General features: G+C 46.6%; 1 protein-coding gene across 1 annotated transcript in view; it reads right to left on the bottom strand.

The window, feature by feature from the left end:
* Positions 1 to 17,376, bottom strand: part of fat4 (FAT atypical cadherin 4) — a 146,421-nt gene extending 129,045 nt beyond the window's left edge. Inside the window, exon 1 of the mRNA XM_083785590.1 lies at positions 11,723 to 17,376. Coding sequence (XP_083641716.1) covers positions 11,723 to 16,825 — 5,103 coding nt within the window. The 5' untranslated portion in view covers positions 16,826 to 17,376. The remainder of the gene's footprint in view (positions 1 to 11,722) is intronic.
* Positions 17,377 to 17,604: the final 228 nt, after the last annotated feature.

The following is a 17,604-nucleotide window of genomic DNA, read 5'->3' as shown; positions in this document are numbered from 1 at the left end:
GCTCAGTAAGTCACGTGTACAAGAATAAATCACTCTGTAGCTGCCTGGGATCCATTATTACCACAAGAGAAAATGTGCCCAAAATCAAACCCCCATCTCCACCTTCTCCTGCTCTCTCTCCCCCCTCTCCCTCTCTCTCTCCCCCCTCCCTATCTCTCTCTCTCTCCCCCCCTCCCCCTCCCTCCTCCCTCTCTCTCTCTCTCTCACTCCCCTCTCCCCCCTCCATCTCCCCCCTCTCTCTTCCCCCTCTCTCTCTCTCTCTCTCTCTCTCTCTCTATCCCCCCCCTCCCCCCCCCCCCCCCCTCTCTCTCTCTCTCTCTCTCTCTCTCTCTACTCTCTCTCTCTCTCTCTCAAATGCAACAGTGGAACATTTTCGTTCATTTTAAGCTGGACAGTCTCAGAACAAATGTGCTAGTCTATATCTATCTGTTTTCCCTCTCCTTTACTTATTTTAATACTTTATTTAACCACAGTGAGATCTCTTTTTCAACTGCAGGGCCCTATAGTCCAAAGAAGGCAGCATGCACACTACATGTAGAGATCCACACATGCTTACAACAAACACATCTAGTATCTACGCCAAGTGGTTCCCAAAGTGTGGTCCGGGGACCCCCAGGGGTCCTTGAGGGAGTTCCAGAGGGTCCCCAGCTAAATGATAGTTTGGAACCAAACTCTGAGAGTGTACAAATGGAACCAAATACACCCTCAGAGTTAAATTAACATTGATTTTACAATCATAAATTGGGGGTCCCTGAGATAGAAATGCCATTAAATGGGGGTTCCGTAGACTAATGCATGTCAAATTGGGGGTGCTTGGACATTTTGAATTCCGGACTTTTACTGTACTAACGCAGTATTTCTATATTGCAGTATTGATACTTTTACTTCAGTAAAACATTTGAGTGCTTTTCCCACCGCTGCAGTCGTCATAGATTATAAAACTTCAGTGGGGGATTCTCCAAGCCACAACCCCCACAGAGAGCGTGGTCAGGGACAATCTAGTGTAGTTGTAGCAGCATAATGTTGATCTAAGGCAGAAACGTTGTCTCTCCATATTTCAACTTTTGACACGTTTGGAAAATCGTCATCCAAGCTCACACAACACACTGTATCGTGATGCGTTGTGAGCTTATAGATCCGCAAATTGTTTTGTTCTTTTATTTTGAAAAGAGGTTAAGTCTGTCTGTGGGTTTTACCCATAGAGTAATAAAAGGATAGACTGAACTGGAGCAAATGGGCGCTCAATGTTAAACCCCAGCGGCACAGGGTTTCCTCGTCATAACTCCACGGGTCCGCCTGCAGCCCCACCTCTTAACAGTAGGGCAGAGTGCTTCAATGTTGGAGAGCCTCACTGGGGGCTTGGTTTTACCATAGACTGTAAAAAATATGGACAAAGCGTTCCCCGGGTCTAACATGAACGTAAAATGAAGCCTGTAATGATATGCTAATTCCTGATGTAAGTCGCCATCTTTCTAGATCCGTTTGGTACCAGCTGGCCATTGGCTGGCTCCGTTTTGTACCAGCTGGTCATTGGCTGCCCAGACAACGAGGCGGGACTTCCCCCCTTCTTCTCCGTTGGTTTTTATTTTGACTCGAGTGGGAGGAGAAGACTCTTGAGTGGGAGGGGAATCCCGATCATAGACTGTAACGGTAGCCACGCCCCTCAGAACATACGCGACTTTATGGTCATTTTTTTAATTAATGGGACCATAATCTTCCAAAAAGAATATTATGACATTAGAAATGAGACTTTAAACTAGTGACTGGAAGAAGAAAGTATTCATGACCATGTTTATTAAGGTAATACAGTCTAGGTGAAGTTGGGCCAAAATACATGGGCCTCTATGGAGCTATGGGGCTTTTTGGGTCCAGTCCAGCAGTCCAACAGGCCATTATATGAACTACCGATTTCAAATGAGGCTTCACGAAATATCTGGCTGACTGCCCCCCTGGGTTTTACCCATAGAGTATTAAAAGGATAGAGACTGAACTGGCAAGAAGCTCCGCCCCCTCCGCTATTCATGTCAGTGGAAGTTGCTCAGTGGCGTTTTGAAGCACCCGGAAGGCTGCCGGAAGGACCGTCTTTTTCCGCTGATTCAGCATTTGGACACCAAATTTTGGTGTCCAAATGCGGAAGTGCAGCTGGGCTTTAACATTGGGCGTTCGGTTGCACGGGGTTTCCTCGTCAAGAATCCACGGGTCCGCCTGCTTCCTCTTCTCTTACCACTAGGGCCCAGCGCTTCAACATTGGAGTGCATAGCTGGCCCCTTGGTTTTACCAACAGAAAGTATTAACTAGAGCTGACTAAATAATAACTACATTGGATCCAATGGAACCCAGGTTCCTTTTCATCAAAACGGTGGTCACCTTAAGGCCCATAAACACTCGGTCATTAGATTACAAAAGATTCCGGAGTGGACAAAACGGAGGGGGAGAGAAATTTCACACGTTTTGTGCAGTAGTACCCCTGACAACATTTGACACAAGCATGACCACCGAAAAGCCGACTAAAATCGTATGATATTTAGTCGACTAAAACTAGACCAACACTAAAACATTCCAGGTGACTAAAATGGTAAATGAAAACTATTCAAGAGACTGACTAAAACTAAAATCAAAATTTGCTGTCAAAATCAACACTGCTCTCAATCAACGTGGTTCCAGGCTGAGCGACTATAGAGCTGGAAACTCCATGTCACAACAACTGGTGATGGACCTTTTCTGATTAGGTTTACAGTAAAACATCGCCCACAATAAGCAAGACGTAAACCAGTCCTCCCGTTTTGGTCGTGGTCCCCCCGCCCCCCTCCCCCCCCCCCCCTCCTGACCCCCCAAGTATCTGAGAGACAAGTCTTTCCCACTGGAAATGAATACGCTTGTAATCCCACAGTTAGTCGCCATCATCCAACCGACACACGCTCATGCACTCGCACTCACACAGGCACGCTCGCACGCACGCACGCACGCACGCACACACACACACACACACACACACACACACACACACACACACACACACACACACACACACACACACACACAAATGAGGCATGACAGTCCAAATCATAGATGTAGGGAAATGTATACTGTACCCTCAGACTTTTAAATAAACCTTGATGCAAACCCAACAAAGCACCCATGGCTTCTCCTATACCACATTCATTTATTATTTTGAACTAAAAGGAAGACAAAAAAAGCTACGCCCGTTCTTCAGATTAGGAAAGAAGTACATTACTGGAGGAGTAAAACCGTACACACGCACGCACGCACGCACGCACGCACGCACGCACGCACGCACGCACGCACGCACGCACGCACACACACACACACACACACACACACACACACACACACACACACACACACACACACACACACACACACACACACACACACACACACACACACACACACACACACACAAACAAACACACACACACACACACACACAGAGGTTGTGAAGTCAACCGCAGTGCTGAAACAGTTTTTTTTTTAAACATAACACAGTGGTCAGCCTAGGTCAAAATAGTATTCTTGAATAATTCTTAGCGTTTGTTTTGACCTGTTTGGAGTAGCAGATGGGTGAGGTTCACCGCATCAAGACAATTCAGTTTGCCACATGCAGACAAAGAGTGCTACAAGGTTTGGGGAATCACTGGAATCACACAACTACTGTACTTGAAATTCTATTTAGTGTGCTTTTCTGTGAGTGATACTGTAGTGATACTGTAGCGATGCTACAGTGTCCATTTGGTTCCAAACTATCATTTAGATGGGGACCCCCTAGAACTCCCTCAAGGACCCCTGGGGGTCCCCGAACCCCAATTTGGGAACCACTGGCGTAAAGTAACTAATTACCTTTACTTAAGTACTGTACATAAGTGCAATTTTGGGGTATATATTTTTTTACTTTACTTGAGGCAAATAGTGTACTTTTACTCCACTGAAAACTTTAGTTACAAGTTACTTTGATTATTATTACAAAACAAAACATACATTAACCACTATACATTTCGGCCATTTTCAAATGATTTGAAAACTTGAAATGGGACATTCTGCAGAATGAGTAGCCTACTTTCTATTACAAGTACATTTTGATACCAATACTTTTGTACGTTAACTCAAGTACATTTTTTATTCCAGACTTTTACTTGTAACAGAGTATTTATTTTATATGTATCGAGTACTTTTTCCACCACTGGATGGTTCCCAGAATAACATGGATTTCTGGGCCACATTAAGACCACATTACTCCTGGAATAACATTATTTACGCTAAAAATAGTTATGTGACCCATGGCATCGGGATGGCCCCCGTCAGCTCAGGGTCCATCATGGACGTTTGCTTATGTTTCAGCACCGGAAGGATTGAAAGGTGAGCGGAGAAACGGAGATGATGGGGATCAGAACAGAGATGATCTCACTGGCACAGAGCAGTATAATATGACATCATTTGACACATGAGGGAAATGAACACCAACACAAAGCATGTCTGTGGCCTGATAAGTTAGTCTGCCATTATGCCATAACATCCAGCTTGTCAGCGTGGCCAGGCGATGGCACCAAACACTATGTGGATGTTCTATTCCATTAAAGCAGTGGTTTTCAACCCTTTTCACGTCAAGGCCCATTTCGGCATTTGAGCCGCGTTCCACCCTTTGATGACATTTAGCCTCTCAGACCCAAAACTAAAGAATATGTCGTTATCGTTGACACACAATTCCATGCTGTTGGCAAACATTGATCAAAATAGCAATTCTTCCACATTCCCTAATTGTGTACAGACTTCTTGTGAATGAAGTAATGCAGAAGTTGAACAATAATGTAACTCTTGAGAGCGTAAAATGAAACCAAATGGACCCGTACGGGTCCATTTTGGTTTCATTTTACACTCTCAAGAGTTAAAGATCTAGATAGTCTCCATTTGGTTACCAGCTCTATATCATTCAGCTGGGGACCACCTGGAACCCCCTCACTGGTTGAAAACCACTGGACTAAAGCAATCTAGTGTGTGGGTAAAATAGTCAATACCGTCTCGTACCCAGAGATAGTGTAGTGATTAGCCACATAAAGTGTGAATACGCTTTTAAATCTGCTATTCTCGCGAGTTTTGTAAGGTTTTCACCTATAATGACATGCCCAAAACCAGGGATGGAAACATGGATGTGGTTATAACCCCCCTGACTCTAGAACTACAGCATACATGTAGGATGGGAGGACTGGCAGAGCTCTCCTTCTCAGCTTTCATACTTTTGCCATAAATAAATATCAAGAGCAATGGGCTGATGGCTCTCCATTTTCTTTTTCAAAATACAATAGAAAATCCCCCCCTGGAGGTCTACCTTGACAGTTGATGTAAATGTCCAGTGAGTGGTAATGGGAGAACAGTGTAACCTGCTCTTTGATCATCTATCCTAAGGCGATCAATCTTTTTTTTTATTGCTTCATGTGACTGATAAACTGTAAGGCTGTAAACTCAAATTAAAAGAATCTCGCTTTAGCCGTTTTGGGAGTACCGTTTAATTTCACTGAAGCTAAAAAGTCTTTATTTTATATACAATGATTCACAAATTCAAAAGAAAACGTGACCAATCTGGCAGAAAGGGGTTTTAGAAGGTTAACAAGCCATCAGCAAAGCTTATCGAAAATATGTGTTGTGACTGGGCGCTTTTATAATGTCTGAAGGAGAAGAGGACAGTCAAACACGTGAAACAGAAGATGGGTTTACAGTACAACCGCAGTCAGCAGCTTTATTGGGACACAGAGATTTCGAGATTTCAGCTGAAGAGCAACTGAAAAGGTGTGTAGCAATGAGTTCAATGTAAAATGCTATAAAATAAGTGCCACATCGTTAATATCACGTGAACTGGGTTGACCTCATAGCTTGGCCAGCTTAAATTAAATTGTGACACCATGGGTTCAAACCTGTCCACAATGTCATGCCCTCTCTTTCCTGTCTCTGTCCAATGCACTGTCCTGTCTGTCCAATAATAATAATAATAATAATAATAATAATAATAATAATAATAATATATCCTACAGTATAAATCCTTTCCTTCTACAAATTACCGAACTACATGCTCAAAAACAATTTTCATTATTACCGTATGACATTCCTAGAATAAGGGTATTTTTTTTATACTGGTGTCTTTTTTTAAGCACAACAGACCTCAGGACAATAATACTATCATGATGTCAATGAGTGAGTGCATGCGTGTGTGTGCGTGCGTGCGTGCGTGTGTGCGTGTGTGCGTGCGTGCATCTGAACATGAGTCTTGAGTTCAATGAGTGGTCATGCGTGTGTGTGCACATGTGCGCGTGGGTGTGACACGCACAGAGACAAGGGGGCTTGCACGCACCTATGCTTGAGTGAGTGTTTATCTGAGGTTTTATGCCGACTGTCTCATAAAATGGACAAGCACTTGGAGAGACCGTCCCTCCACGGCACTGCCTCAACTCTGACCCGTGCGAGACCACCTACCCGGGCGGGGGCCAGCAGATGCATCACCTCGCTGAAGCCTTGACGATGGCCATGCCAAAACACACGTCCAGCCAAATTACATCATGGATTTACAGCCCTGGTTACGGTGAAAACATCACCACCTGACCGTGCATGGTTGCACCAACCGCAAACACAGTAGCCTTCAAATGCACACACAAGGGGGCTATCCCACGCACGTACGCACGTACGCACGCACACACGCCACACCCACCCACACACACACACACACACACACACACACACACTATATAACATATTGAGATGTTAAAGTGATGAACACATTCATACTACACAGGGCTCGTTGTGTGGCATCCGTAGTCTGGGCATTTCATGATAGACCCTATTTTCTTTACAAAAGAAAAAGAAAAAAAGGAAAAGAAAAAAGAAGCGTAAATTGTTATTCCTGAACTACTGGAGCTTTAGATCGGCTATTTTCACTATTTTTGAAAATAAGTTAATGAACTATAGTACCTAGATGCAGACGCAATATTTTTAAACGATCACTTTGGTAAATGTAAGTAAAGTGTACCGCCCCTACCCTGGCACATGTGGTGCATCCAATTCAGTGCGTGACTGAACTGGAGAGACATTTTTCCAAGTTACTTCCGCCATGTCTGAAAGCATGGACTTGCTTAATCAGACGACACAATGGAGAGAGACAGGAGAGAGGGGATGGAGAGGGAGAGGTCATGGGCCGGATCTGAACCCATGACTCCTCCACTAGATCCCTGCCTACGCTGCGCCAGCTGTCCGGGATGGATGGGTTTTGGATTTCACGCGGGACGGAGGAGGTTCGGCGCTGCCCTGCCATAGAGCAGTGGTTATCAAACATTTTCATGTCAAGGACCCCCAAATTGACACTAATTAGCCCGCGGACCCCAGTCAATCAGAAACAACAGAGACAAACGCAGAGAGAGAGAGAGAGAGAGAGAGAGAGAGAGAGAGAGAGAGAGAGAGAGAGAGAGAGAGAGATTGAGAGACAGGGCAAGAGAAATAGACACGGAGACAAAGAGAGAGATTAAACGATAGAGGTAAACAAAGAGGTGGTGGGGGGGGGCTGGAGCTCAAATCGCCCGTGGCAACTGAGAACAACACTAATAAGATCCATGTATCTGGCCCAGCCATCTGCATTCCCTAGTCATGATGTCCAAAATAATGGGCAGAGTGAGCGCGTACGTACCCTCACTCCCACACCTGCAGAGACACAGGATCCCGTTCCTCTCTCTATTCTTTTCCTTACACAGTCAAATACTCAGTGTTCTCTCTCTCTCTCTCTCTCTCTCTCTCTCAAACTCAAAACAATTACAACTCTGGCAGGCAGGCAGGCACGCACACACACACACACACACACACACACCTAAATCTGTCACTTCATGAAGTTGGCACAGACAAAAAAATAACAAAGGCCTTCCAAATCCCGGCCAGGGCAGTGCAACACTATCTGTGAAGAGCCAAACAAAGATAGGGCCTGCTAACTGGTCACACTGTGTTTATTTTCCACAGGGAACAATGCATTTTAAGGAGGGAAGGGGGGGGGGGGGGGTTGTTCAAAGCGAGGGCCGCTGGTGGCGGACAATTGGAAAGGAATATAGGTCTATGAAATGGTTGATTTAAATTCAAATTCAATTCAATAATATGCCACTTTGACCACTGGCATCCTACATTTTTTAAATAGTCGCGATGCTTTGTGAACTTGCTATTTTAAAGCTTAACCACTCTTTTATTTTGTCACACCAATGAGTCAAAGAAAAGCAATTGCTGCATGAATCCAAAAGACATGTCATGCATGGGCCTGCAGTGAGTGTGAGAGAAGTGGAGTAGAGAGAGAGACCGAGGGAGGGGCTCCGTGAGAGGGGGAGAACTGATGACAAGAACCAGAGATAGATAGCGAAGGCAATGCTTAGGAGATGGAGAGAAAAATATACATCTCAGCCGGGCTCTTGTTTCTTTAGGTCACAACTCAGGGTCATGCAGGGGTACGCGGAATACATCTCTGCCGTCAATCACATGAGACTAAACTACGATGATGAACCAGATAGCTTAGTTAGAAAATAGGAGCAGCCAATCAGCAACGACTGACAGTCAAACATGCTTGCACGCCAAGAGAGGCCGGATAAAAACAACACTCAATCGACTTCCCTCTCGGTGCAAAGCTCCGGGCCTCTCAGATGTTTAAGATCACGAGCATTGATAAGGCATGTCCAGCAGAATACTCTTTGTTTGAGGCTTTCCAAAACATTACACACACACACACACACACACACACACACGCACGCAAGCATGCACGCGCACACACACACACACACACACACACACGCGCGCACACACAGTGAGGGAAAAGTAGGTTGTCAATTCTCCTCAAGCGGCCAATCAATTGCGAGAATGCAAAAGCGGAGAGAGTGAAAAGGGTCACGACCCCGGAGGATGGGAATAATCACCCAGTAGCTACTGGAGTTTCTGGTACATAAATACTGCATGGGAATGACATTAGTCCAAGTCCCCGAACGTTTACACTGCTGTACCACTGTGCGCTTAGTGCCTGGCGGTACCAGTGATGGAGATATCTGAGGTCAGCCTTGTGAAGAAAAACAACGGGAGACATGCAGTCATTTCCCATGACCAGCTATCACAAACACAAATAAAAAGACTAGCTTAAGAAAAGAGCGTGTTAACTTGTGAGCTTGTCGATCGCAATTTCTTTTTTTGTGATTGGTAATTTATTGGATGTTTTACACTTTGTTTTAACAATACAAACAGGCTATTTTCACAATGTCTGAGTTTAGCCTACAAGCAAGGGACACCAGGGTTAATGTGGTTTTAACTAGTGAAAGTGTGGTAGGCCTATTATAATATTGTGTGGCTGATGCAGAATTCAGGTCCCAGTGTGAAAGCAACAGAGCAGTGGTTCTTAAAGTGGGGTCCGGGGACCCCCAGGGGTTCTTGAGGGAGTTCCAGGGGGTCCCCAGCTAAATGATAGTTTGGAACCAAATGGACCCTTATGGGTCTGTGACTCTGAGAGTGTACAAATGGAACCAAATGGACCAGTTAGGGTCCATTTGCTTCCTTTTGTACACTCTAGTTAAATTAACATTGATTTTTTTACAATATAAATTGGGGGTCCTAGAGATAGAAATGGCATTAAATGGGGGTCTGTAGACTAATGCATTTCAATTTGGGGGTCCAGCACAGTTGCTCCTTGACATGAAAAAGTTTGGGCATCCCTATTCTACAGAACAGAGACCGACTACTTATTGAAAAGATAAACACCACAGAGGCTACAGTGAAGAGAACAACCAGTAACTACAGCAGAGAGACTGACTCTACAGTGAAGAGGCATGGTGAAGTCATCTATCTCAAGGGCTGAGAGAGAAGGACTCAGACTTATAGCATGAAGAGGTTCGGGAAGGTAGCAATACACTTCTCTCATTAACCCACACTGGAGTCTGCATGGCAGGAGATCGCAATCTTCGCTGAAGGCAAAGTGAGAGAACATTTGATATCCCCATTTGGTCACACACAAAACGTTTGAGTTAAATTAGTTAACAAGGTTTTGGCAAATAATCCTTCTTTTCAATCATGTTTGAGTTTGTCTCCAATATACAACCAACCGCTGTGTTAAGTTTCAATTTCTGGGTTTGGGGGGTGGGGGCTGACGTTTCCAAAAGCAGCACAGTTACTCACTTGTTCTTAAGTATAGCACAACGCTATTATGTTTTTCAATCACTTTTTGTAATTACCTCCACAGCAATAATATCAACTAAAGCACATTTCTTAACTTAGCGGAAGCCGCAGTGAAACCAATTTGGATTTACTCTGAAAACTCCAATTTATATACATGTAATCAAGCCTGTAATAACATGGCATTTTATGTCCCAGATGAAATTTCCAAAACACATTTGAGTCACATTTGTTTTTCATTTCAGGAGTGGCTAGGTCTTACAGCCACCCAAAACCAGGGTTTAGGGTTCCAACAGAATTTAACCCTATCCCCTGGGGAACATGCAGGAGTCTAAAAAGAGGTGCATCATATAATGGCAAACTCCACAGACGGCTTAAGTTTCACACAGATTATTTTTTTTCTCCCCTCTTCCTTGCCCTCAATATCTTTTCACAGAGTCTTAAGGGGTCACCCAATTTTAATGGTCACTTATTGCCTGTGGAGCTGAGCCCCGCAATACACAAAAGTACCCCTCTCAGACCACCCTCGTGCCAAAACAGCCGCAGGCTCTAAAGCTCAAAGTGATACTGCCCGCCATGATGCATACCTAAACTAGAGGACCACAGGAATTACTTTCTTTTTCAAATCTCCATGGGATGGGAGAAACCACCATGGGCCTTAAACCTTGATACAACAACCCTAGAATGAGGAATGTCTTTAGGGGAGAAATTACAATCCTTTTTCTTTGCTTTTTTCATGTATGCAGTTCATATGCACTGATAAGAATATAATATTCCAAGTCATAACAGCAGCAGCATATAGCTCATGCAGAGATACACAACACTCGTTTTCCATTCCCAGGTACACTGGAGAGACATATACTGTAGTGGAGAAATTGTTATGACCGGTATGTTTTGGGGAGAAGGAGGGACAATGAAGTTTCTTGCCAAAGAACAAGGCCTTCTTTCTAATGTTTGGCAATGGCAATTCTGGTTAGATATAAGATTATCATTGCTTTGTAATCTAAATCTCTCTCTCTCTCTCTCTCTCTCTCTCTATATATATATATATATATATATATATATATATATATATATATATATATACATACATATGTATTGTTTTAGTTTTTTGTACTTTATAAATTGTAAATTAATGCCCTACTTTATCATACTACGGCATCACACAAAAGCATCAAAAGTAGCAGATGCACAAGCTCGAAACATCTTTTTAAGCTGCTACCTTTTGCTACTTTTGAATCTTGAAAAGTAACAGTTTTGGACATAATTTATGAGGTTTCTTTCCACCTGACGATATGTAAAAGACTGTAGCCTAATTGAATGAATGAGTGGTCAAATGTAACAGGTAGCCTAAAATGTTTATGTGGGAGTTACACTGATACCTTTCACTTTCTTCTCACGAAACCTCGATCACGTTTCATTCAAATCAATCAAAACGTACATCAAACACAAAGAGGTCAAGCCGTGCCAAACGGGTCAAAACCTTTAAGCTTGAACCTCCCCAAACCATTTAAGTAAACAGAGAGCTCAGCGGTGTACTCACCTCGGCACGCTGTGTCCTGGGCTGACTGGCGTCCGTCTCGATGGCGTACACGTCTACCAGGTAGAGGTCAGAGCCCTGCTCCCGGTCCAGCTCGGCGGCCGTCTGAATCACCCCGGTGTGGCGTCCCACGGTGAACAGGCGTCCCACGGCCTTCCCGCCGCTCCGCACCGCCACAATGAAAAACTCCACTTTGGTCGCCGAGCCACGGGGGCTGGAGGCGTCCAGTGAGATGACGTTGGTGCCCGGTGGCTGGCCCTCCTTGAGGATGGTGATGTACTTGGGCTGAGAGAACACGGGCCCGTCGGCGCCCTGGAGTATGATGGTGAGGTCCGTTCGCGAGGTCTTGCGGTCCGTGCCGTGGTCGGTGGCCGACACCGTGAGCGTGTACATGAGTCGGGAGGGGACCAGCTGGGAGGCCAGGCGTATGTCTCCGCTGTAGCGGTCCATGATGAAGGTGTCGGAGTCGCCCTTCACGAGCTCGTACTCCACCTCGCCATTCGCCCCCTCGTCAGGGTCAAAGGCCACCACCGTGGTGAGGATGGACCCGATTACTATGTTGGGCTCGGCCACGAGGGCGTTCTGGGACATGAATGTAGGTATGTTGTCATTCTGATCCGTGACCCATATCGTGACGTTCTTCAGGGCAGAGCGCCGGAATTCCACGGGCACCGCCTGATCAGTCGCCTTAATTGTCAGTTCAAAGAGATTAGAGAACTCTCTGTCTATCTCCTTATTTGTGTATATGAGTCCAGTGCTGGGGTTGATGTTAAAGTGCCCCCCCCTGGGTGTCTGCTGGACAATGGAGTATTCCAGCTGGCCGTTTATGTCTGCATCTGTGTCATGGGCTGTAATTGTCATGACAGAGGCTGAGGTCGGAAGATTTTCCGTGATGGATTTGAAAATGTCACCCGGGGTAAAAATGGGTGGATTGTCATTGAAATCCCTGACATGAATCACCACGGGAATGGATGAGGACCGTGGCGGTCTCCCGTTATCCTTTGCAGTGATGTTGAGTTTGTAAAATGACTGCGTCTCGTAGTCCATCTTTTTAATTAAGAAGATGCTGCCAGTGTTGGAACTGATACTGAACGTGCCGTGGTTGTTGGTGGCCGTGATGCTGTACGTTATGTCTGCGTTCTGGCCAGAATCTGCATCTGTGGCAGTCACAGAGGCCACCAGCTCTCCTATCCTCATGTTCTCAAGCACGTCGACAGACAGGGAGGATTTAGGGAAGGAGGGGGAGTTGTCATTCTCATCCAGAATGCTAACGCTTAGCATACATGAGGAGGACAGGGGCACAGTACCAGCATCAACTGCGATGATTTTCAGTGAGTAGGAGGATGTGGACTCATAATCAAGCTTTCCTACTAAAGTCACCTGTCCGGAACTGCCATCAATGATGAACTGGCCCTCCTCGTTGCCGCCGGCGATGCGGTAATGGACCAGTCCATTTTTGTTCTCGTCCACGTCGGAGGCTGAGACCCTCAGCAGCTGTGTCATATTCTGGGCCAGCTCAGAGATGGAGGCCTGGTAAATGTCTTTGGTGAACTTGGGTGGGTTGTCGTTAATGTCCTGGATGTAAACTTGCACTTTGGCCTGGTCTCTCAGGGGCTTGGGGAGACCCTGGTCAGAGGACACGACCATGAAGCTGAACACAGAGGCGCCTCTTTGTCTCATGAGTGACTCTCTGTCCAACTGCAGTGTGCTGGTTAACTCCCCTGTTATGGCATTCAGTTCAAAGTTGGGCTGTGGAGTCTCAAATGTATATCTAACCTCACTGTTTGGGCCAAAGTCCTTATCCTCGGCAAAGACACGCCCCACCAGTGACCCTCTCTTCTGCTCTTCCTCAAAGTGGAACACATAATTGGTGCTGTTAAAGAGGGGCCGGTTGTCGTTGACGTCGTCTAGAATTACACTGACATTGACACTGGCACTTAGAGGCTCCACGGCCCTGTCTGTGGCTGTGACCACTAAGTTATATCTATCCTGCATCTCTCTGTCCAGCTCGGTTTTAATGTACAGCTGCCCGTCTGGAAAAATCCCAAACACGTCACCTGTGTTGCCGCCAACAATATCGTACATTATCTCACCATTCAGGCCAGAGTCTTTGTCGGTGGCTTTGACCTTGAAAAAGCGGCTGTTCACAGGCTCCGACTCCAGGATGATGACCTCATAGGAGAGCTGATCGAACACAGGGGAGTTGTCATTGACGTCGTAGACGCTGACGGTGAGCATGAGGCTGGAGGTGCGCTGTGGGACGCCCATATCTGCGCCGATGATCTCCACATGGTAAGAGCTGGTGGTGACCTCCAGTGGGCCGGTCAGAGTGATGAGACCACGCTTCTCGTGAATGTGGAACAGTCCCTTTGGGTTCTGTTTGATGCTGTAGATCACCACGCCATTGCTGGCCTCGTCAGGATCTGACGCTTTGGCCTGGAATATGACATGTCCCGTGCTCCAGTTTTCCACCGCACTTACGTGTTCGACAGCATGCATGAAATGGGGGGCATTGTCATTCAAGTCCTTTACTGTGATATTGACCAGGGCCTCGCCAGTGACCTCCCCACCCCTGGCCACCACTTTCAGCTGATAAAACGCCTGCTCCTCTCTGTCAATTTGACTGGACGCTGTGATTTGGCCCACACCGTTGACAGCAAAGAGCCCTCTCTGATCGCCCGAGGTGATCAGATACGTAATGTTTGTGTTCAAATCGACTGTGGTGGCAGACACTGTTCCTACAACGGCTCCGATGTCCACATTCTCAAACATGACAAAGCTGTAGGTATTTTGACTGAACGTGGGTGGGTTGTCCTGCGTATCTATGACAGTGATGGTCACGATGGCTTGCGTGTGCGCACGGAGGCCACCGCCATCGGCTGCAGTCACCTGCAGCTGGTAGGCCATCTTTTCCTCCCTATCCAGGGGCACCAGTGTCGTGATCTTGCCTGTGTTGCTGTTAATGTGGAATTTGGATGCATCGCCTGCTGTGATGATATATTTCACGGTGCCATTTCGGCCCATGTCGGGGTCCGTGGCTGACACCGTGGCCACGTAAGACCCAGAGGGCTCGTTCTCTTTCACATTGGAGAAGTACTGCACTGGGTAGAACACTGGCCTGTTGTCATTGACGTCCCTCAGGGTGATGTTGACCTTGCAGGTGGAATGAAGAGGGGGGCTGCCCGAGTCAGTCGCCTGAATGTGGAGCAAGTAGCAGTCCTGGACTTCTCTGTCTAGCTCTGTGGCCGTGCCTAATCGGCCCGATGCCGCGTCCAGGCGAAACAGCTGTCGGACACTGGCGGGGGTCTCGGTATCGAACGAGAAGCGGACAGTGCCATTGGGCCCCAGGTCGTCATCCGAGGCGGACAGCACGGCCAGCTCACTGCCTGCAGGTGCGTGCTCCACGAGGGAAATGTGATATGTGCTCTGCGTGAAAGTGGGCACTTGGTCATTCACATCAGTGATGTTGATTATCAGTTTCGTGTAGGAGATCTTGGGCTGCAGCCCTTGGTCCTTGGCACTGATGTTGAGCATAATCTCAGATGCTATTTCCCTGTCCAGCAGAGCGGCGCTGGTGACCAAGCCGCTGTTTTCACTGATGGAGAACCAGCCCAAAGCGTTTCCAGACACCAGGGAGTAGCGCAAGTTGGCGTTCTGCCCAGAGTCGCCATCTGTTGCAGAGACCCCTTTAATGTAGCTGCCTTTAGGAATGTCTTCACTGATATCTACTCTGTACAGCGCTTCCTGGAATATGGGTGGGTGGTCATTGATATCATTCACAAAAATAACCAGACTGGCAAAGGAGGACCTGGCCATAGGTTTGCCATTGTCCGACACAGACACAGTCAGGTTGTATGATGAAATGCGCTCCCTGTCTAAAACACTGGCCACTTTGATCAAGCTTAAATTAGGGACTGGAGATGTGTGCACTTCAAAGTGCCTCTGTTCGTTTCCCCCCAAGATGGAGACAGATATGTTGCCATTAGCTGTGGGGGAGTCAGAGTCAGAGACAGTAAGTAGAGCTACAACTGTGCCAATTTGGGCATTTTCATCAACAGAGGCAAATTTAGATGTAGTGGGAAAGTAGCGGAATTTCACCACCGGGTCATTATCATTTACATCCACAAGTTTGATGGTGGCTTCTGTTCTGCCTGACAGAGAGGGCACGCCATTATCCACAGCATGGATAGTCAATGAATATTCCTTCTTGCTCTCATAATCCAAGCCCTCTTTTATAACAATGGTGCCTACTTTAGGGTCAATTTGGAAAGGGGTTCCCTCGTCTAGAACGTACCGTATGTCAGCATTGGCTCCCTCATCTCGATCTGATGCTGTGATTTGCAGAACACTGGAGCCTACTGCTGCGTCTTCAAAAACGCTGGTCTGATACTGGTCATGGTCAAATATAGGAGGGTTATCATTTATGTCTTGAATTGTGACGTTAACTTGGAGGTAGCCAAACTTTTTGGGCTCTCCTTTGTCCTCCACCTCAATCAGGAGCTGGTAGAAGGGAGTGACTTCCCTATCCAAGCCTCCGGTTGAAACGAGGTGCAAGAATGCCCCCTCTCCGCTAGGATTGACTGTTATATCCAAGCGGAACCTCCGCTGCTCGTTGCCATTCACTATTCTGTACGTAGTGTGATCGACTCCGTTACTCCCTATGTCCGAATCCGTGGCGGTGTCTAGAATCACTTGCCTGCCGCTGCTGGCGTCCTCCTTAAACGAAACCACGATCGACGCGTCGGGAAACACGGGGGAATTGTCGTTTATATCCAACACTACGATCCTAACTTCGGTGGGATACGTGGGCTTGCTGGACAGCACCACGACATTGATGACATCGCTCTGTAAAAGCTCCCTGTCAATCACCGAGGAGGTGTAAATGACTCCGGTGGTGCCGTTAATTGCAAAAAGCTGGTGGTTTTCGCTGAAGCGGTAGGCGAAGCCGGGCTTGGTCTCTATGGTCCCCACGTACGTCCCGACGGGTTGCTCCTCGAACACCTGAAACTCTTGGCGAACTTGACTGGACGCGGAATATTGCGATAGTGTCCATAACAGCAACAAGATCAAATGAAACCGGCCTAAACTCCTACCTGTGGGCGCCATGGTCTCGAACCCAGTCCACCTTTTTCAGAACAAGTCCATGCCTATGATGCATCAACTTTACTTTTAAGCTTTAAACGAGCACAAAAAGCATTGTATATTCCAGCAGCACTGCGTAATGCAAATCCCAGCCAAAGGTGCGTCTCTCTTTTTTTCCCTCTCCACGTTGTCCAAAGTATTCCACAGGCGTCGTTTGGATCCAGTAAACAAAAATATTTTAATACAAAGAAATCCTCTTGCCTGAAAGCGTATAATTCCTGCAGACCAAATATGTCCCCGCTGCTTGTCAAAGGAAGTTTCACCTCAGATCCAATGTGGCTAAAATAAGCATCCCCTGGGCGGAATGGCATGCATGATCAGTTGTGTGATACATAAAACAAAAAAAACAAACAAACAAAAGTTGCGGTTGCAACTGTCTGTGAAACGAAGGGAGTGTATCCAAAAGTTTTAGAATCATTCAGCCCACGGCTGGTTTTGAGCGCAACTGCATGCAGGCAGGGCAGCTGAGCCTAGTCTACACAGCGTCCCGTGGAAATAACGGTGCAGGCGCTGCAGTCATATTGTACTCGGATGGAAGGAGCCCCGCAGTAACTTAGAACAAAGCTGGAGTTGGACAAACTCCCTCCCATCGCCCTGCCCATTGGATAACGGTGCTCGCTCATGCCCGCCCTCCCTCCGCGGCGTTTCCCCTTCCATTGTGAAACGCAGAGCCATAGATTGATACAGAGTTACGACAATTCCGTTCACTTCATGGGGCCAGTCCAATCTTCTATCTGTTGCCG

The sequence above is a fragment of the Protomyctophum parallelum genome (genome assembly GCF_964188405.1).
Source record: "Protomyctophum parallelum genome assembly, chromosome: 16".
NCBI classification, from domain to species: Eukaryota; Metazoa; Chordata; class Actinopteri; order Myctophiformes; family Myctophidae; genus Protomyctophum; species Protomyctophum parallelum.
The sequence above is the reverse complement of the archived record's forward strand: the minus strand, read 5'-3'. Positions and strand labels throughout refer to the sequence as shown.